This window comes from Scyliorhinus torazame, chromosome 13 (assembly GCF_047496885.1).
Source record: "Scyliorhinus torazame isolate Kashiwa2021f chromosome 13, sScyTor2.1, whole genome shotgun sequence".
Taxonomy (NCBI): domain Eukaryota; kingdom Metazoa; phylum Chordata; class Chondrichthyes; order Carcharhiniformes; family Scyliorhinidae; genus Scyliorhinus; species Scyliorhinus torazame.
Window position 1 is genome coordinate 109,163,038 of NC_092719.1, and position 15,378 is coordinate 109,178,415.

General features: G+C 46.4%; 1 protein-coding gene across 5 annotated transcripts in view; it reads right to left on the reverse strand.

Moving 5' to 3' along the window:
• The window catches only part of LOC140388230 (cadherin-related family member 4-like), a 330,338-nt gene that overhangs the window by 58,259 nt on the left and 256,701 nt on the right, over window positions 1-15,378 (reverse strand). For all 5 annotated transcript variants that reach the window (XM_072472043.1, XM_072472040.1, XM_072472041.1 and 2 more), the window contains 2 exons: window positions 9,200-9,426; window positions 5,202-5,341 (listed from right to left, as the gene is read on the reverse strand). In XM_072472043.1, coding sequence (XP_072328144.1) covers window positions 5,202-5,341; window positions 9,200-9,426 — 367 coding nt within the window. The remainder of the gene's footprint in view (window positions 1-5,201; window positions 5,342-9,199; window positions 9,427-15,378) is intronic.

Below are 15,378 nucleotides of genomic sequence, written 5' to 3' on the forward strand. Positions count from 1 at the left end.
CCGTATCAAGGCAGACATCGGCAAGGCCACAATGCACACGGTCGACGGGTCCCTTCCAGGTGGAGAGCGATGCATCGGACGTAGCTCTGGCCACCACCCTCAACCAGGCCTTCTTTTCCCGCACCCTCCATGCCTCTGAAATCCGGCACTCCTATGTCGAAAAGGAGGCCCAAGCCATAATGGAAGCTGTGCGACATTGGAGGCAATACCTGCCGGCAGGAGATTCACTCTCCTCACTGACCAACGGTCGGTTGCCTTCATGTTTAATGACAAGATCTTGAGGTGGAGGATCGAGCTCTCCACCTATAATTATGAGATCTTGTATCGCCTGGGGAAGCTCAATGAGCCCCCTGATGCCCTATCCCGCGGTGCATGTGCCAGCGCACAAGTGGACCGACTCCAGGCTCTCCACTATGACCTCTGCCACCCGGGGGTCACCCGGTTCTTCCATTTCATCAAGGCCCGCAACCTGCCCTACTCCATTGAGGAGGTCAGGGCCATCACCAGAGACTGCCAGGTCTGATCAGAGTGCAAGCCGCACTTCTACCGGCCAGATAGAGCACACCTGGTGAAGGCCTCCCGCCCCTTTGAACGCCTCAGCATGGACTTCAAAGGGCCCCTCCCCTCCACCGACCACAACACGTACTTCCTGAATGTGATTGACGAGTACTCCCGGTTCCCTTTCGCCATCCCATGCCCCGATATGACTTCTGCCACGGTAATTAAAGCCCTCCACAGCATCTTCACACTGTTCGGTTTCCCCACCTACATCCACAGCGATCGGGGATCCTCTTTTATGAGCGAAGAGCTGCGTCAGTTCCTGCTCAGCAAGGGCATTGCCTCGAGCAGGACGACCAGCTACAACCCCCGGGGATACAGACAGGTGGAGAGGGAGAACGGGACTGTCTGAAAGGCAGTCCTGCTGGCCCTGCGGTCTAAAAATCTCCCGGTCTCCCGCTGGCAGGAGGTCCTCCCCGACGCGCTCCACTCCATCCGATCGTTCCTCTGCACCACGACTAGCGAGACCCCTCACGAACGTGTGTTTGCCTTCCCCAGGAGGTCCACCTCCGGGGTCTCGCTCCTAACATGGCTGACAGTTCTTGGACCCGTCCTCCTTCGGAAGCATGTGCGGACCCATAAGTCGGACCCCTTGGTCGAAAAGGTCCACCTCCTACATGCGAACCCACAGTACGCCTACGTGGCACACCCCGACGGGCGCCAGGACACAGTCTCCCTCCGGGACCTGGCACCCACAGGAACCCCACCCACAACCCCCGACCTGACACTGCCCCCCCCACCCCCCCGGTTGTCTCATTCACCCCTGCGTCACTCACCCTCCCTCCAGCAAACCTCACCGCAGCCCCCACCCCAGTAGGATCCACTCAGGGGCGACGAAGACGAGGACAACACACTCCCGGAGTCACAGGTGACCAAGTCGGCGCCCACATCACCACCAGGACTGAGGCGATCGCAGAGGAGGGTCAAGACCCCCGACAGACTTAACTTGTAATGTTTTCCACCCCCCCCCCCCCGCTGGACTCTTTTTTTAACAGGGGGTGAATGTGGTAGTCACCACTAGTAGTATATTACATGTATTACGGCACTGCCCGTATAGTAGAGGTACATGGGTAAATCCCTGCCTGCTGGCTCCGCCCAGTAGGCGGCGTATAAATGTGTGTGCGCACCGGTGCTGCAGCCATTCTGGTTCCAGCTACAGGAGGCACAACATCTTTGCTCAATAAAGCCTCGATTATTCCACTACTCTCGTCTTTGTGGTAATTGACGGTGCATCAGACACCAATGTTGGTTGGATTCCAATATCCTTTGTCTGCCGCTGTCGAGGCACCGGAGAATTTTCATTTGCTGTGAAACCGGCGCCCCACACGATTGTGGCATCAAAATCGATTCTCCGCCGATTCGCGTTTCCCAGCTCTGGTGTCAGCCGACGGAGAATCCCGCCCAACGTTGTAGCACAGGGTATCCTTATGTGTGGCTGTCCTGTTATTGTATGTGACAGACTTTCTCTCCAGTGCAGAGGGGATAATGAAACTGCTTGGGAGGTTTGGCTCCTTTTCGGAGTATAGACTGAACCTGGGTAAAATTGAAGGTTTTCCGGTGACTCCCCCAGGAAGGGGAGGCTACATGAGGATGTTGCCTTGTTGCCTGGCCTGGTCCAGTTTTCATTATGTGGGTGTCCGGTGGCCCACACTGGGCCTCGTTACAGAAGCTAAATTTTGGCTAGTGTGGTGACGGATTACCTCAGGACCTAAACCTCCCGCTGACTTTGGCAGGAAGGGTCCAGCCGATTCAAATGAATGTCCTCCCAAGATTTCTGGGCGGGATTCTCCGAGCCTCCGCGCTGCAATCATACTTGGCGCGGGGGCGGAGAATGGGGTGTCAGACCCGCGATCGGGGACCGGAGAATCACCGCCAATCGCGTGCGTGCAATCGAGGCGGTGCCAGTCGGGGGCCATTGAAAGAGGCCCCCGTGACGATTCTCCGCCGACAACTGGCCGAGTTCCCGTCGGCGTGGTTCGCTCATGGTTCCACCCGGCAGGAGCTCGGAGTGGCGGCTGCCGACTCAGTCTGCGGCCGCCCTGGTGGGGGCAGCGGGGGATCCGTCACCGGGGGCGGGGGGGGGGGGGGCCTCCAGGATGGCCCGGCTCGCGATCAGGGGCCACTGATGGGCGAGCGGGCGCAATCTGGGGGTGGCCTCTATTGTCGGGGCCGGCCCGCTGTGTGGGTCCACCATGTGCAGAGCCGCGGCCTGAGGTGCAAGGCCCCGTATCGACAGCTGGAGCCGCGAGGAGCACTCCGGGGCCCGGCCAGCCTCCTTCAAAATGGAGAATCTCTCCAGTCCAGAGAATTGGATTGCCAATCCGGTGGTAGTGGCCACCTTTAAAATATGGGGATAATCTGGGGAGGCGGTGGCGTAGTGGTGAAGTTATTGGACGACTTAAACAGAGACCTAGAGTAATGTTCTGGGGACCCAGGTTCAAATCCCCCCACTGCAGATGATCAAATTTGAATTCAATAGAAAAATCTGGAATTAAAAGTCGAATGATGACCGTGAAAATTGCCAATTGTCATAAAAAACCCATCTGGTTCCCCAATGTCTTTTAGGGAAGGAAATCTGCCATCCCTACCTGGTCTGGCCGACATGTGACTTCAGACCCACAGCAATGGGGTTGTCTCAAGGGCGATTAGGGATGGGCAATAAATGATGGCGCAGCCTGCGACGCACAGGTCCCGTGAACAAATAAAAAAAATTATACGGCACCTCAAACTGGGTGCTATGTCAATGTTGACCCCAATGTGTGGGAACCATCGTATTGTGCTGACAATTTTAGATTTGGTCCTTTGAGGCTTAGTGGCAGAGGACTTAGAGAGGCTTGGCGATTTGTTTGTTGATGGTAAGCTCTTGAGTTTTGAAGAGTGGTCAGAGTGGTAGGCTCCCAAGAATTAACCAGTTTCAATACTACCATGTGCAAAATTTTGCAGGCAGGGAGATGGATTCCTTCCCTTTGGCCCCCACCCCCGCCCTCGTTGATGGACAGAGCTCTTTCAGCGGCAAACGTAGACGAGGGGAGGAATGTCAGAGATCTAGTTGGCTGAAGCCGACGAAGCAGGTTCTGTTGGACGAGGTTGAAAGAAAGTGGGAGGAGGATGTGGCCAGGAACTTGAGGGTGGGGTGTGGAGCGAGGCTCTACATGGAGTCAACTCTATGTCTTTGTGCGTTAGGTTCCGCCTGATTCAATTCAAGGTGGTGCATAGGGCGCATTTGACCAGGGCTCGAAGGAGTGTGTTTTTCGCGGACATAGAGGATAGGTGCTCTTGGTGCTCTGGGGGCCCGGCCCATCACACTCACATGTTCTGGACCTGCTCTGGGCTTGTGCGCTTCTGGGTCTTCTTCTTCAGAACCATATTGAGAATTCTTGGAATTGACTTGGAACCATGTCCTTGGTGGCTATGTTTTGGATCTCAAATTTGCTGGAGTTGCAGACAGGGGCGAAGGTGGATGTTCTTGCCTTTGCTTCTTTAATAGCTTGAAGGAGAGTCCCGTTTGATTGGAAGTCTTTGACCCGCCCAGTGCTGCACCATGGTTAAGTGACCTGATGGAGATTTTGTACTTGGAAAAAAAAATCAAGTATGTAAGGAGAAGGTCAGCTGGGGGTTCTACCTGAGGTGGCAGCCATTAATTTCCTTTTTCAGAGAGATGGTCACCGTCAGATGCTATGGGGGGGGAAGGGCATAAGGGATTCATTGTTGTTTCTTTTGTGTTTGGGGGGGTGGATGAAAGGATTCTAATATTGTTAACTGTTGTATATACATAGTTGTGATCGGCGATCGGGCGGAGAATTGATCCTGAAGCCGGAATCGGGGCCCGGCGACGGTTTGATGACAGTCCACCATGCTCCACCATCCAAACTGCTGTCATTGTGACGCACGCCACGTGCCGTTTCAACGCCATTGGTGCATCATCTACTGGCCCACCCGCATTGCCCCGCCCGCGATGGGCAGTGTTCTCAATGGCGCGGGCCATGTGGTCCCAAGCGGTTGGGAATCTGGCCTGCCGGCTGTGGACAGTGTCCAGCGCCGCCTCACTCTGCCGGGATCCATGCTGCTGACCGGTGGGACTTCTGCTAGGGGTAGGGAGACTGGTGGGGGGTGACCAGGGGGTGAGCTGTGGGTCGCGGTTGGCGGGTTAATGTTTGCACACGGCCAGTGCTATGAGTTTCGGCGCAGCCAGTGCACGTCGTCAGCCGTGCACATGCGCGGCCCGGGACCTGGACATTCTCCGGCCGTTTTTGCCGCTATCTGCGGGAGTTTCACTCGGCGTCGGTGTTAGCCCCTCATCGGTACCGGAATCAGTGAGGGACTAGCGGCAATTTTCCTGTCATGAAAGTCCACACATGCGCCGCTGGTGTCAACACTTAGTCTCAGAAATGGAGAATCCAGCCCCCTATCTTTAAAAATTGTTATCAAATTTTTTTTGGGGGGTGGGATGGGTTGGATGGTGTGGAATATTTTTGTATTTTGTCTGAATCTGGTTGAATATTTTGTATGTTTGTAAACTGAAAATTGTTTATTTGAATAAAAATATTTTTTTAAATGTTAACTTTTGTGGGCCTTGGCCTTTTTCTACAAAATGGTGGCCCTGCCCCTCCCCTCCCCACCCCATTGAGGGGAAATGTCCTCACCTCGAACGACAATTCCACAGCAGTAATGCTAAAGCCACAGCAGCCAATGCTGAGACCAATGTCAGAACCACTACAAACCAGGCCTCAGGCTTCCAGTAATTATTCAGCACAGTCACCATTTTGTTAATTGGAGTCCTTGTCTGTAAAATAAGAAAACGGAAAAGACAAATGGCAGTCATTACAGATGGTCTTGGATTTTGTTTATTGTCACATGTACCGAGGTACAGTGAAAAGTATTTTTCTGCGAGCAGCTCAACAGATCATTAAGTACATGAGAAGAAAAGGGAATAAAAGAAAATACAAAATAGGGCAACACAACATATACAATGTAACGACATAAGCACTGGCATCGGATGAAGCATACAGGGTGTAGTGTTAACGAGGTCAGTCCATAAGAGGGTAGTTTAGGAGTCTGGTAACAGCGGGGAAGAAGCTGTTTTTGAGCCTATTCGTGCGTGTTCTCAGACTTCTGTATCTCCTGCCCAATGGAAGAAGTTGGAAGAGTGAGTAAGCCGGGTGGGAAGGTCTTTGATTATGCTGCCCACTTTCCCCAGGCAGCAGGAGGTGTAGATGGAGTCAATGGATGGGAGGCAGGTTTGTGTGATGGACTGGGCTGTCTGAAGTCTTCACGACTCTCTGAAGTTTCTTGCGGTCTTGGGCCGAGCAGTTGCCATACCAGGTTGTGATGCAGCCAGATAGGATGCTTTCTATGGTGCATCTGTAAAGGTCAACTGGATCTGTTATCTGATTGCTCAGGAGGAGCAGGTGTCATTGGAGGAGATAAAGAAGAAGTGGGAGGGTGAGCTGTGTTTGGTCTTTGGGGGGGGTGGTGGAATGAGCCTCTTCACAGGGTCAACTTCACATCCTCGTGTGCAAAGTTTAGCTGATCCAGTTCAAGGTGGTGCACAGGTCACAGGTATGAGCGGTGTACTAGGCGAATCACACACACGTTTTGGTCTTGTCATAAGCTTGTTAGTTTCTGGGATTTGGGGGGTTCAGCTAGAGCTCTGCCCTTTGGTGGCCATTTTTAAACTCTCGGACTCGCCAGTGCTGCAGACGGGCGGGGATGAGGGCAGGTGTCCTAGCTTTTGCCTCGCTAATAGCCTGGAGGCGAGTTCTGCTTGGGTGGAGGTTCCCGGTGCCGCCTAAAGCCTCGGCTTATTTGCACCTTAAAAAGATCAAGTACACCATGAGGGGATTGCTGGCAGGTCTCTACCCGAGGTGGCAGCCCTTCGTCTTTTTCAGGGAACTGATTACTGTCAGCTGTTGGGGGTGTGGGGACGGTTTCTCTTTTTATTTTGATTAAGGTTTTTGTTTTGACTTTGGTTAATGTGCGATTTGGCAAGGATAGATTGGGAACCTTACTAAAGGGGTTGACGGTGGACAGGCAATGGTTCATTTTTAAAGAACTTGTGCATTAATTAGGACAATTATTCATTCCTGTCTGGCTCAAAAATAAGCGAGGAAAGGTGGCTCAACCATGCCTTACAAAACAAATTGGGGCTAATATTAAATCCAAAGAGTCATCGAGTCATAGAATCATACAGCACAGAAAAGGCCCTTCGCCTCATCGTGTCTGCGCCGGTCAAAAACAACCACCTAACCATTGTAATCCCATTTTCCAGCACTTGGCCCATAACCTTGCTCTGGGATCACAAGTTCACATCAAAATACTTCTTCAATGTTATGAGGGTCTCTGCCTCCACCACCCTTTCAGGCAGCAAATTCCAAACTCCCACCACCCTCTGGGGAAAAATGTTTTTTCTCACATCCCATCTAAACCTCCTGCCCTTAGCTTAAATCTCTGTCCCCTGGTAATTGTCCCCTCCACCAAGGGGAAAAAATTCTCCCTGTTTACTCTACATATGTCCCTCATAATTTTCACAAGCATGTCCCCCCTCAGTCTCCTCTGCTCCAAGGAAAACAACCCTAATCTATCCAATCTCTCTTCATAGCTAAAACACTCTAGCCCAGGCAACATCCTGGTAAATCTCCCCTGCACCCTTTCCAGTACTATCACATCAGTCCTATAATGTGGATTCCAGAGCTGCACACATACTCTCGCTGTGGCCTAACCAACATTTTATATAGTTCCAGCATAACTTCCCTGCTCTTAAACTCTATGCCTTGGCTAATAAAGATTATACCATCTGCCTTCTTGACCACTGTATCCACCTGCTCTGCTACCTTAGGGACCGATGTACATGCACACCAAGGTCCCTCTGATTCTCGGTGCTTCCCAGGGTCCTGCCTTTTATCATGTATTCCCTTGCCTCGTTTGTCCTGTCCAAATGCATCACCTCATACTTATCCAGATTGAATTCCATTTGCCACTAATCAGCCCATCTGACCAACCCGTCTATATCCTCCTGTAATCAAAAACTATCCTCCTCACTATTTACCACCCCACCAATTTTGTCCCAGTCTATTTGAAGAGTAATGTCCTCCACAACAATTACATTCCTTTGTTACAAGTTCCAATAATCTCTTGTTTAATGTTCTATTTGACAGTATAACTACTGCTCGGGGACCAAGAAACTACTCCCCGCCAGCGTTTCTCTGACTCGCTATTCCTAAATTGCACCCATACTGATTCTGCTTCATGAGTTTCAGCAGCCAGTTCTTTCCACTACTGTGGCACAGTTAGCACTGTTGCCTCACAGCTCCAGGGACCCAGGTTAAATTCCGACCTTGGGTTACTGTTTGTGTGGGGTTTGTGCATTCTCCCAGTGTCTGCGAGGATTTCTTCCGGGTGCTCCGGTTTCCTCCCACATTCCAAAGATGTGCAGGTTAGGTGGATTGGCCATGATAAATTGCCCCAAGATGAGATTACGGGATTAGGGTGGGGGGATTGGAGTAAAATGCTCTTCCAGAGGGTTGGTGCAGACCCGATGGGCCGAATAGCCTTCTACAGTGTGGGGAATCTATGATTCTAATGCCCTCATGCCATCCTTTACTATAAAGACTACCCCTTCTCCTTTGCATTCTGCCCATCTTTCCGAAATTATGTGCACCCTGAAATATTTATTTCCCAACCCTGCTTTTCACAGTAACTTCATTGCAGTGTTAATGTAAGCCTTCTTGTGACAATAAAGATTATTATTATTATTATGGTTATCATGTAAGCACATGTCTGTTATGGCAATTACATCAAAACCATTTATCTCCATTTGAGCCACTGATTCATCTATCTTACTGCAGATGCTTCACACATTCAGATAAATTCATCTTATTCGCGGGTTCATTTTACCGGTGTTGACCTCCAGTGTTTGATTCACATCCAAGTGAATGTCTATGCCATCATAGGTACATGGGAGTTACATGAGAAACATTCACCTCCCATCATCTTGTCACAGGATACAATGATTTGTTGGTTAATCATTGGAATTCATCTCTCTCAATTAATCCACAACAGATCCAGGCACAACACAAACTAGTTTTATTGTCTTTCTCCCCATTTTGTTCCCCTTGCTTCAGTCTTCATCTTGTTTCTCTTATTTTGCTTTCGGAAATCAGTTTTTCATCATTCGGCTTTCACACCGCCTCTGAACACATCTTTTGTTTCTATACTTGTCCTATCACCACTCTCTTTGGTTCTGCACAAAGTAATTCAATCTTTAGTCATTTAATGTCTCCACCTTCCACCCCATTGTAGACCTTCCCTTCTGGTCTCTCTCCACCTCTCCCATTTTAGTTTCTTAAAACTGATTACATTTCTAACTTTTCCCAGTTCTGGTGAAATGTCATTGATCTGAAACATTAACTCGGTTTCTCTCTCCACAGGTGCTGCCAAATCTGCTGAGTATTTCTAGAATGTTTTGCTTTTATTTTACGACAAGAGCATCTCTCAGTGATGCAGAACCTTAGGAACCATAGGCCCAAAGCCACCTCTTCCTCCCCAGCCTGTAACACTTTCCACACGATGTCTCCACATAGTGTATCACAAGATGTTGCCTTCTGAAACAAATCTAACTGAAGCTGCAATCTTCTGTACTCACGGTTAATGGTGCGGTGGTCGTCGGGACTGTGGTTGTCCAAGGAATAACGTGGACAATGACAATTACTGTGGTTGTCAGCGTAAGTTTTGAATCAGCGCCGTTATCGTCAGTGACCTCAATTTGGAGTTCAAAGATAGTTGGGTCAGAGATGCCATCCGGATTATATGAGAAGGTGTTTTTCGAGAACAGAGAGTCCCTCTGGGAAATGAAACGGTTGTTTATGTTTCCTGGTGGGATAAATTTAATTTTAAGTGATCAATTCAATTTTAGTGCCTGAGAATGTCACAAGCTATAAATGGGGTAAGGCTAGGACATTGACACAATGGAAAGTCAAAGGTCACTTTATAGTGGAACATTTGGAAAGCAGTGGCAGGATCAGTCAGAATCAGCATGGATTTATGAAGGGAAAAATCATGCTTGACAAATCTGTTGGAATTCTTTGAAGATGTAACCAGTACAGTTGACAAGGGGGAGCCAGTCGATGTGGTATATTTGGACTTTCAGACATTTGACAAAGTCCTGCATAAGAGATTATTGCGCACAATTAAAGCACATGGGATTGTGGGAAATGTATTGAGGTGGATAGAAAACTGGTTGGCAGAGAGGAAACAAAGAGTAGGAATTAATGGGTCCTTTTCAAATTGGCAGGCAGTAACTATTGGGATGGCACAGGGATCGGTGCTGGGACCCCAGCTATTCACAATATATATTAATGATTTGGATGAGGGAATAAAATGTAACATCTCAAAGTTTGCGGATGATACCAAGTTAGGTAGGAGGGTGAACTGTGACGAGGATGCAAAAATCCTACAGCATGATTTGGACAGGTTGGACGAGTGGACAAATCAATGGCAGATGCAGTATAATTTGGATAAGTGTGAGGTTTTTCGCTTTGGAAGCAAAAACAGGAAGGCAGATTACTACCTGAATGGTTGTAAATTGGGAGAGGGGAGTGTGTAGCGGGACCTGGGTGTCCTTGTGCACCAGTCTCTGACGGTAAGCATGCAGGTGCAGCAGGCGGTAAAGAAGGCTAATGGTATGTTGGCCTTCATTGCGAGGGGTTTCGAATTTAGAAGCAGGGATGTGTTGCTGTAATTATACAGGGCTTTGGTGCGGCCACACTTGGGAGTATTGTGTGCAGTTTTGGTCTCCTTCTCTGAGGAAGGATGTTCTTCCTCTCGAGGGAGTGCAGCGAAGGTTTACCAGACTGATTCCAGGGATGGCGGGACTGTCACATGAGGCGAGATTGACTAGGTTGGGATTGTTCTCGCTGCAGTTCAGAAGAATGAGGGAGGATCTCATAGAGACTGTCATGTGAGAGTACCTTTAAGACATGGATGTTTAAGCAATGTACCTTTAAGAAAACAGTGATGTCAGAAAGTGGGTGGAGCTGAGGTCAGATCAGCCATTTTGCAGTTTTTAGTTTCAGTTTTGAAAAAGAGCTGGTGTGTGTCTGTGTGTTTCCAGAGAGCTGCAGTTTAGTTTTGCAGTTTGGAAAGAGCTTGGAGAGTGTCTGTGTTTTGCAGTGAGCTGGATCTCTGCCATGAAAGACTATCTTTTGATCATTTGGGTGATTTAAACTCGTAATTGTAAAGCCTTTAACCTGATGTGATTTTGTTTAAAGGTGTTAAGTCTCTTGGAAGTTTGAAGGATCCTTTTAAGGAATTATTTACTGTTGCAATATTTTCTGAGTTATCTTTGAAGTAAGGGGTGTTAAGAGATCCAATGTTTATTTAAGATGTTAAGTTGAGTTCATGAAATAAACAGTGCTTTGTGTTTAAAAACCCACGCGCCAATAATTCAAATACCACACCTAGGGAACAAGCCGTGTGCTAGGAAAAGCAACAAATACATTAAAGGGTGAGGTTGGTTGAACTCCATGATACATTTTGGGGTTCTGAAAACGCCTCGCCCATAACAATTGGGGGCTCATCCGGGATAAAAGTCTATCTATTGGATTGGCTTTTGTGAACTTAAAGACAGTGAAGGATTGTTGCTTTTCCGGTGTGGTATTTTAGTTTAAGTGGGGAGAGTGTCGTGAACAATGGCTCTTTCAGAGGCTCAGAAGTTTTTGGGGTGGAGAATGTCACACGTAGTACTTTACGGACAGAAACGAAAAGCAGACTGTTAGATTTGGCAAGAACATTGCAGTTAGCATTACCTGACAAAATGCGAAAAGGTGAGGTAATTATGGCGGTGGTTAAGCATTTAAAGTTGCCTGAGATAGAGTTTGACTCATTGGAAATGGCAAAAATTCAGTTGCAAGTTAAACAAATGGAACATGAGAAAGAATTAAAGAGGCTGGCATACGAGAGTGAGAGAGAGGAAAAAGAAAGAGAAAGAGAGAGAGAGGAAAAAGAAACAGAAAGAGAGAGGAAGGAAAAAGAAAAGGAGAGAGAGGAAAGGAGAAAAGAAAGAATAGCCCTAGCAGAACAAAAAGAAAAAGAAAGGGAGATACAGATCAGGGAAAAAGATAAAGAGAGGGAGTTTGAACTTCAGAAAATGGCCATGAAACATGACAATCAGTTAAAATTGGCAGACGTAAAGGGAAACATACAGTTGGATGATAGTGATGAGGATAGTGAGAAAGAGCGCCATGGTAGAAGGCTTGGTGGGAATCTATTTAAATATGTCCAAGCATTGACAAGGTTTGACGAGAAGGAAGTGGAAGCCTTTTTCATTTCATTTGAGAAGGTAGCTAAACAAATGAAATGGCCACAGGAAATGTAGGTGTTACTGATTCAAACAAAGCTGGTAGGAAGAGCAAGTGAAGTGTTTGCATCACTACCGGAGGAGGTATCTGGAACGTATGAGGAGGTGAAGAAATCCATCCTAAGTGCATATGAGCTAGTGCCTGAAGCTTACAGACAAAGGTTTAGAAATTTAAGGAAAGAATTTGGTCAAACATACATGGTGTTTGAAAGGATCAAACAGAGTAATTTTGATTGGTGGATAAGGGCGTTGAAAATAGACCAAACGTTTTAAGCTCTCAGAGAAATTATACTTTTGGAGGAGTTTAAAAATTCAATTCCTGATGTAGTGAGAACTCATGTGGAAGAACAGAGGGTTAAAACTGCGAGATTAGCAGCGGAAATGGCAGATGATTATGAATTAGTTCATAAATCAAAGATTGGTTTCCGACATCAGTTTCAGCCTGTGAGGGATAGAAACTGGGGACATGAGAAATACTCAAGTGGTAAAGGTAAAGGTGATCTCATGGGAGATAATAAGGAGAGTGTACCTCAGATTAAAAAAGAAATCCAGGAGAGTGGAAAAGAAATGAAAAGTTTCAAATGTTTTCACTGTAATAAACTAGGCCATGTAAAGTCACAGTGTTGGTGGTTGAAGAAAAGCACTGGGAAGGCTGATGTGGTAAAACAGGATAAGACAGTGGGATTTGTTAGAGTGGTAAAGGAAAACCCAAGGGAAGCGAAGGAGGTGCAAACGATTGTACAGCCTATTCAAGACGTAATTGTGAAGAAGGTGCCAGAGGTCTTTAAAGAATTTACTTGTGTGGGTAAAGTTTACTTATGTGTATCAGGAGGAGCAGGTAAAGAAGTCACAATTTTAAGAGATACAGGGGCGAGTCAATCTTTAATGGTAAGAGATGAGGAATTATGTAGTTTGGGAAGAATGCTGCCAGAAAAGGTGGTGATATGTGGAATTCAGGGTGAGAGGAGTAGCATTCCATTATATAAGGTAAGGTTAGAAAGTCCAGTGAAGAGTGGTGAAGTGGTAGTAGGAGTAATAGAGAAACTATCTTGTCCAGGAATACAGTTTATCTTGGGTAATGATATAGCTGGATCGCAGGTAGGAGTGATGCCTACTGTGGTTGATAAACCAGTGGAAAATCAGTCAACTGAAGTGTTGAAGGACGATTATCCTGGGATTTTTCCGGATTGTGTAGTAACAAGGTCGCAAAGTCACAGGTTAAGACAGGAGGAGAAATCAAAGAGTGAAGATGAAGTTGAAGTGCAATTATCAGAAACGATTTTTGATCAGATGGTTGAAAAAGAACAAGAACAGGTGGAGGATGAGGCGGATATTTTTAGTTCTGGAAAATTGGCAGTGTTACAACAGAAAGATGTAGAAATAAAATGGATATATCAGAAAGCATATATGGAAGAGGAATCTGAGAGTATACCAGAGTGTTATTACCGTAAAAATGATGTCTTGATGAGAAAATGGAAACCTGTACATATGCAGGCGGATGAAAAGTGGGCAGAAGTTCATCAAGTAGTATTGCCGGTAGTGTATAGAAAGGAGGTGTTGCGAGTTGCACATGAGGTACCAGTGGGAGGCCATTTGGGAATAAGGAAAATTCAAGCTAAAATCCAGAAACACTTTTATTGGCCTGGAGAACATAAAGATGGAGTAAAATTTTGTCAATCATGTCACACATGTCAAGTGATAGGGAAACCTCAAGCAGTGATAAAACCAGCACCCTTAATACCCATTCAAGCATTTGAGGAACCTTTTACAAGGGTCCTAATCGATTGTGTAGGACCGCTTCCGAAAACAAAAAGTGGGAATCTATATCTTTTGACTGTAATGGATATGTCTACTAGGTTTCCAGAGGCCATTCCAGGATGTAATATTACAGCTAAAAGGATTGTGGAGGAGTTACTTAAATCCTTTACTAGATATGGACTACCCACAGAAATTCAATTGGATCAAGGAACAAATTTTACTTCAAAGTTATTCAAAGGAGTTATGGATAGCTTAGGAATAAAACAATTTAAATCAACTGCGTAGCATCCAGAATCGCAGGGAGCGTTAGAAAGGTGGCATCAGACATTGAAGACAATTTTGAGGGCGTATTGTCAAGATTATCCAGAGGATTGGGATAAAGGAATCCCATTCGTATTGTTTGCAAATAGGGATGCACCTAATGAGTCTCCAAATTTGGTCCTTTTGAACTAATTTTTGGTCATGAGGTAAGAGGACCACTTAAATTGATTAAGGAAAAATTGGTGGGTGAGAAATCGGAAATTACACTATTGGATTACATGTCAAATTTTAGGGAACGATTAAATAGAGCCGGTGAATTGGCTAGACAACATTTGAAAGTTGCACAAAATGTGATGAAACGGGTAGCGGACATGAAATCCAAAGTTCGTAGTTTTGCCAGTGGGGATAAAGTTTTAGTGTTGTTACCAGTGGTAGGGGAGCCTTTAAAAGCTAGGTTTTGTGGACCTTGTCAGATTGAAAGGAAATTAAGTGAGGTGAATTATGTGGTAAAAACACCAGATAGAAGGAAGACTCACCGAGTGTGTCATGTGAATATGCTTAAAAGGTACTTTGAAAGGGAAGGAGAGAAAAAGGAGGTTTCAATGATTCTAACGCAAAGTGACGAACCAAATCCAGATGACTGTGAATTTGACATACCTCAAATTAAATTGGAAAATGAGGATGTTCTTAAAAATTGGGATGAATTGTTAAGTTACCATCCAGAGGAAAAACAAACTGATCTGAAAGAGTTATTGATATCACATGGGCAAGTTTGTAGAGATAAATTGGGAAGTACTAAAATGGCTATACAGGATATAGATGTGGGAAATGCTGTTCCTATCAAACAACATCCATATAGACTTAATCCTTTAAAATTGGCACAGGTTAACAAAGAGATTGAGAGTATGCTTAAAAATTGCATAATTGAAGTGGATTGCAGCCAATGGAGCTCACCAATAGTGATGGTACCTAAACCAGACGGTACCCAACGGTTGTGTGTGGACTATCAAAAGGTGAATGCCGTTACAAGAACGGCCTCTTATCCTATCCCATGTTTGAAGGATTGCATTGAGAAAGTGGGACAATCTGCTTTTATTTCCAACTTCCAGAGATGGAAAGAGCATTTAAAACATCGTATGGAGTTCTTCGATCGACTTCAGGAGGCGGGTTTGGTGATGAACCTAGCAGAAAGTGAATTTGGAAAAGCCCGAATCACTTTCCTTGCAGAGTTTCCGATACCCTCAAGACGAAGGGAAATAATGCGATTTCTTAACATGAATGAATTTGATCGAACCTTTGTGCAAAAGTTTTGTGGCGTGATTACTCCACTGATGGACTTGCTAAAGAAACGTTAAAAAATTCAATGGACAGCGGACTTTCAACAGGCATTTGACTGCCTGAAAGCTGTGATCACCAATACTCCTGTATTGGAGAATTGCAAGGGACTC